General features: G+C 46.0%; 1 protein-coding gene across 1 annotated transcript; it reads right to left on the bottom strand.

The window, feature by feature from the left end:
• Nucleotides 1–3,884: 3,884 nt before the first annotated feature.
• Nucleotides 3,885–4,379, bottom strand: LOC149210682 (uncharacterized). Its single transcript, XM_089399047.1, has one exon. The coding sequence runs from the start codon at nt 4,377–4,379 to the stop codon at nt 3,885–3,887; it is 495 nt and encodes a 164-aa protein (XP_089255173.1).
• Nucleotides 4,380–5,667: the final 1,288 nt, after the last annotated feature.

The following is a 5,667-nucleotide window of genomic DNA, read 5'->3' as shown; positions in this document are numbered from 1 at the left end:
AGCTCCATCTGTCCTTCTTCAGAATTTGGGCTTCTGCCATCATGCCCACCCTCCTCCTCATTGCTGCCCTGGAATCTCTGAGGCAGCGACGTTACTTTGATGGAGGAGGAGGGCGAATTGTAATCATGCTGCTGCGGGAGGGCCCTGCCTCTGGTTCCCCCTCGTCGGCTGCCCATCCGCAGCCTTTCCCTCGGCATTGGTGAACTTCTCCCTATATGAAAACCAACATAAGCACCCTGATCTCCTACCACTACGAAAACCAACACAATCACCGCACTGTTGCAGGTGGTGCTCCTTCCAGGCCCAGAAACCGGCAGAACGCACCTCAAATCCTTACTCCCATTTCCGTCTGAGTGGAGCAGGGCCTCACCACAATGATCGCTCATATCCCTCTGCAAATCGAGCCCTCTCTGCTTTAAACACTCTGCTGCATCGAACGCCTTCCTCCTCCCTCGAGCCGAGAAGACAGGCATTAATGCCTTCGTCCGTCTTCTTTCAAGCGGATTAATATCCCGCTACGTGTGGTACCACCTGACGTCGTAGGCCTGCCACCTGCCCACGTGATGGCTCATGCCATTACCACGTCTCCAATGCACCCGCATCCGGGATGGTGAAATCCTTCTGCGCCAGAGAGATGCAGTCATTGTTAAGCTTGTCATATTCTGAGGTATCCAGTGTTCCTGCAAAGTAAAGAATGCACTAGGATGCACCTTGGTTGGCTAATCTATCAGCCACATTGTTCGTTGTTCTTCTTACGTGCTTGAAGGTTAAACTTTGGGGAGTTTGTACCTTTCCTCCAGAGATTCCAGCCTGCTTATTAATCTCCAGCTCGTGGCGACCTTGACCGCTGGCGTACCTGCCTGAATTCTTTGGGCAGCATTGATAAGGATTAAGGAGTCTCCCTCTACTTCTAAAGGGAAGTAGTTATTCTGTTCTGCAAGGCATAAGCCCCTCCATAATCCTTCTAATTCAGCTACATTATTGGTGTCTTTGCCCAGCGAGCCATAGAAAATCTGCATTATTTCCCCTGAGTGATTTCAGAAAAGTCCTCCATAACCCACGAGCCCCGGATTACCTTTGGCTGCCCCATCAAAGTTTAACTTGTAGGTAGCATAAGCTGGAGGGGACCAGCTGGAAGGAGAGGCACTGCTATTAGAGGATCGGGTGCTTTCTTTCCGTATTGTTGAGAGGTTTATGTTCCATGCCTTCAGAATCCTGCATTGCAATGGGGATTCTGGCATATCTGCATCTGACCAGGATTTGAGGGCAAGAGTTTCTTGCAGTTTTTTGTTTATGATTAGCCATAAGGCTTCAATGGACCAGGAAGAATTGTTGAAAATTCTATGGTTTCTTTCCTTCCAAAGAGTCCAGTATATGAATCCTGGTAAGAGGCTCCACAGAGAGTTGAGAAGCTGACTCTTGAAGGGGGATTTGACCCAATTCCTTAAGTTCTTGGTTATGTCTTATGTCCTAGCTTCTAATCTAATGTTACAGCTTTCAACTTTCCTCCATATTTGCTCAGCTAGCGGACAAGTTTCCATGAGATGTCCGATTGTCTCAGAGTGAATGTTACAATTCGGGCATCTTGATGGCCCTATGAATCCGTGCTTTACCAGGTTGTCCCATGTGAGTATTCTTCTTTTGCTGAGCAGCCATAAGAAAGTGGAGATTTTGGGCCAAATTCCTGGTTGCCAAATCTTTTCCCAGATTTGGTCCTTGTTGAGCTGATTTCCAGTGTATCTGAGCTGGTGGGCTTCTTTGGTGGTGAATGTACCTTTAGGCTTATGGCCCCATCTGAGGCGATCCTGTAGAGTGGAGTATCGAATTCTTCTGAATGCTAATTCTTGATCTATGTCCTCATATGATTCACCTAGCCAATCGCGCTGCCAGAGACTGACCTTCTGTCAGGTTCTGAAGTCGGTGCTTGCTGAAGGTTGCCAAAATTGATTGACATGAGTAAGGTGTGCTTGCTGCATCTGCTCTTGCCAGAGAGGCTTGTGAAAAACAGTGGCGAGCCTGGGGAGCTGCTGCCACGAGTCCTCCCAAAATCTTGCTGTAGTACCTGAGTGTATCTCCCATAAACTCTGTTCTTGAATGAATTTGCTGTGAGGTTTGGCTGCGTTCCATATAGGTGATCCCTAAGTAGTGGAGTTGATTCAGATTAAATCATTCCATTGACTACCGGGTGCATATTTGGCTTGCCATAGTTTGGCCCATGGTGCGTTGGGCTTAGTGATCCAATTCCACCACATTCGAGCTCCCATGTTATTGTTGCTCTGTATAGGGTCTCGTAGGCCCAGGCCCCCATCAGACATGGGTTTGCAGACATCTTGCCAATTTACAAGTGCCCATTTTCTGTTCAGGCCGGAGGACCCCCAGAGGAAGTTACGCTGCAGATTGTGAATAGATTTGAGAACCCATTTAGGGGCGGCCAACAGTGAAAAGAGGTACAAAGGCATGGCTTGAAGGACCGATTTGATCAGGACAAGCCTGTTGGCAATATTGAGAGCTTGGAAAGTCCAAAGGGAGAGTTTGGATTCAAGCTTATCTAGAAGAGTCTGCCAGGAGGAATGCTTGATAGCTGCAGCAGCCAGGGGAGCCCCTAAGTAGGTCGACGAAAGCTTGGAAATAGTGAATTGCAATATTCGGGCTATGTTCCTTTGAGTGGGGGGGGGGGGGGGGGGTATTAAAGAAATAGAGCTGAGATTTCGACGCATTGATGGAGGTACCTGAGGCTTTGGAAAAAATAGAGAGCAAGGATTTAAAGACAGAGGCTTCTTGCGAGGATGGGTGGCAAAATAGCATGGTATCGTCGACAAATTGTTGGTGGGATTGGGTTGGAAGGCCATGAACAGAGATGCCTTTGAGCATTTGAGATGAGACAGCTGCCTTTAGCAATGTACCTAGCCCTTCTGCCATAAGAACAAAGAGGAAAGGCGACAAGGGGTCCCCTTGTCTTATGCCTCTAGAAGGCCGAAAAGGATGAGAAGGAGAACCATTTAACAGAACAAAAAACCTTGGAGAGGAGATCAAATTGGTGATCCATCTTGTCCAAGTGTGACTGAAGCCAAAAGCTATAAGCATTTTTTGTATATAGTTCCAACTGAGCTTGTCAAATGCTTTGGATAAATCTAGTTTTAGAAGCATACCTGGCTTTTTTAGAATCTTGAGTGAATGAATCACCTCATTTGATAAGACGATGCCATCCATGATCTGCCACCCTCAACATAACCTGTTTGTTCTGGCGAAATGAGTAAGGGTAGAAGTGGTTTGAGCCGATTTGAGATGACCTTGGAGATAAGCTTGTATATGACGTTGCATAAAGCGATGGGTCTATAGCTTTCAGGCTTGCTTCGTTCAACACATTTGGGAACTAGTGCGATAAAGGTAGTATTGAGGGCTGGAAGAATCCAATGCATGCTTCTTGATTCTTCCACCAGTTCCCAGACCTCTTCTTTGATTAACTCCCAGAATTCATGGTAGAAATTGGCGGTGAAACCGTCTGGCCCAGGGGCTTTGCCATCCTTGAGCTGGTTCATCGCTTCTTCAATTTCTTTTAGGGATGTGGGCTGAAGCAATTTGTTGTTGTGCTCATCAGTTATTATTCTAAGAATATGCTGAGTGATGGCTCTAATTTCTGCGTCCCTGTTTCCTTCTGGCTCTTTAAGGATGTCTTGAAAATAATTTGTTAATTCCTTTTCCATGTCTTCGTGGGCTTCGACTCGCTCTCCTTGTTGGTTGTTAATGAAGGTGATGTTGTTATGCATGCGCCTTTGGATAACTGTTCTGTGAAAAAAATTTGTGTTCTTTTCTCCCTCTTTTAGCCAACTGATTCGAGATTTCTGTCGCCAGAGTATTTCTTCTTGCTTTCTCCGTTCTTCTAATCAATGCCAGAGGATTTGCTCTTGTTGGGACTGTTCCTCCGTTCGGCCTTCTTTGATGATGTCTTGCTGTAGTGCTTCCATTTGCTTTTCCAACCTTTGCCGATTCTCCTGAATGTTGCCAAATTGTGTTTTGTTCCAATTCTTGAGTACTTGCTTTAGGTTTCTCAATTTTTGCTGGAATTGAAACATTTTGGCTCCTTCTGGTGGCCTGTAGGACTTCCATGCCTCTTCTACTATCTGCCTGAACTTTGTGTTTGTAAGCCAGAATGCTTCAAAGCGGAAAGGTCTATTGCATCTTGTGTCGGGCCTAGACCATTGAAGCACGATGGGCCAGTGGTCCGAACCTCCGTGGGGAAAAATTGATGCATTGAAGTCTCCTCCTAGATGGATTGCATTGTCTGAGAGGAGGAACCTGTCCAGCCTAGAGGCAATATGATTGGCGCCGCTGCGCTTGTTAGTCCATGTAAAAATCCCATTGGTGGTTGGAGTATCCATTAAGTGGTTGTCCTGTATAAAATCTCTGAGTCCTTTGCTATCATTTTCTAATCTTGTTCTTCCCCCTGTCTTCTCCTCCAGTGACTGAATGATGTTGAAATCTCCTCCACTAATCCAGAGCGGGAACTGACTGTGCTCATTTAAACTGGAGATCGTGCTTAACAGATCTAATTTCTGCTGAATGCTTTGCGGAAAGTATACATTGGAAAGGTGCCCGTGGATATTTGTTCCTATGAGATGAAAGGAGGCTTGAATGAGGAAATGGGTTGCATGGAAGTCGTAAAGATTGAGGATCTGTGGATTCCATAGAATGGCTAATCCACCTGAAGCCCCTGAAGCGTCTACTGACCTTCAGCTGCTACCAGCCCAAATCTTGTTTCGTGCTTTGTCCATGGCAATTGTGCTGCTTTTGGTTTCTTGAAGAAAAACTATAGAAGGTTTTTCTTGTTGAATCAAGTTCTTGATCATCCTAATTTTTGAGGGGTTGTTGAGTCCTCTCACATTCCAGGAGATAAGCTTCATGGTAATTGGGTTGTAGGTTTGTAGTACTTGGTCAGCTTAGGGAATCTCCCTGATTCCATAAGCAGTTCCCCCACTGCAATGGTCCTCTGCAGATCAGTTTTGCGTCCCCTCTTCTTGGTTTCTTTGAGATTCTTTTTTATATCCCATGGACTTCCTCCTTGTATGCCTGGATGTTTATTGTGTTGTACCTTGGCTAGGACTCCTTCCAGCCGATCTATTTGCCAGGGAGGAATAGTATTGTATTCCTTTTGCTTGCATGCAGTTTCAAGTTTTAAGATGTCTATTCCTTCTAGGATAATGTTCTCCGGATCTTGTTCCATGTTGCTAGGAGAATTTTTTTCATCTTCCTCTGTGGTGTTCTGTAAGCTTAGTGCTAATGCTGCATCCATATCCATGTCGGAGGCTGGTTGCTTAGGATCTAATATTGATTTCCCTTTGCCAGCGGATGGGTCACTGGGATCTGAAGCTGCCTTTGGAATGTCTTCAGAAGGTGAGAGGGGAGATTGGAAAGAGCTGAGATTAACTGAATGCTTATGGGTTTGGGGATTAAGGGATGAAGAGGTCTGAGAGACAGAGTCCAAAGGCTCCCCACTGGGAGGTTCTTGGTTGGCTAGAGGCGAAAACTTGTTCCGAGAGTCTAATCTGGTAGAGATTTCAGGGGCTGCCTGATTTTTCTTGGTATGCCTGCGGCGGTTGGGGATTATGGTGAAGCCTTCTGAATCAGCCAAGGTTTCAGAGGGAAAGGCTTTGGATTGCTGATTAAGAG

Source organism: Pinus tabuliformis, chromosome 1_2 (assembly GCF_031772625.1).
Source record: "Pinus tabuliformis cultivar Carrire ecotype Pingquan chromosome 1_2, CPIR1, whole genome shotgun sequence".
NCBI classification, from domain to species: domain Eukaryota; kingdom Viridiplantae; phylum Streptophyta; class Pinopsida; order Pinales; family Pinaceae; genus Pinus; species Pinus tabuliformis.
The sequence above is the reverse complement of the archived record's forward strand: the minus strand, read 5'-3'. Positions and strand labels throughout refer to the sequence as shown.

Excerpts from the sequence above, each read along its gene's own strand:
- LOC149210682 (XM_089399047.1), bottom strand. The coding sequence starts at position 4,379 with ATGGATACTCCAACCACCAATGGGATTTTTACATGGACTAACAAGCGC.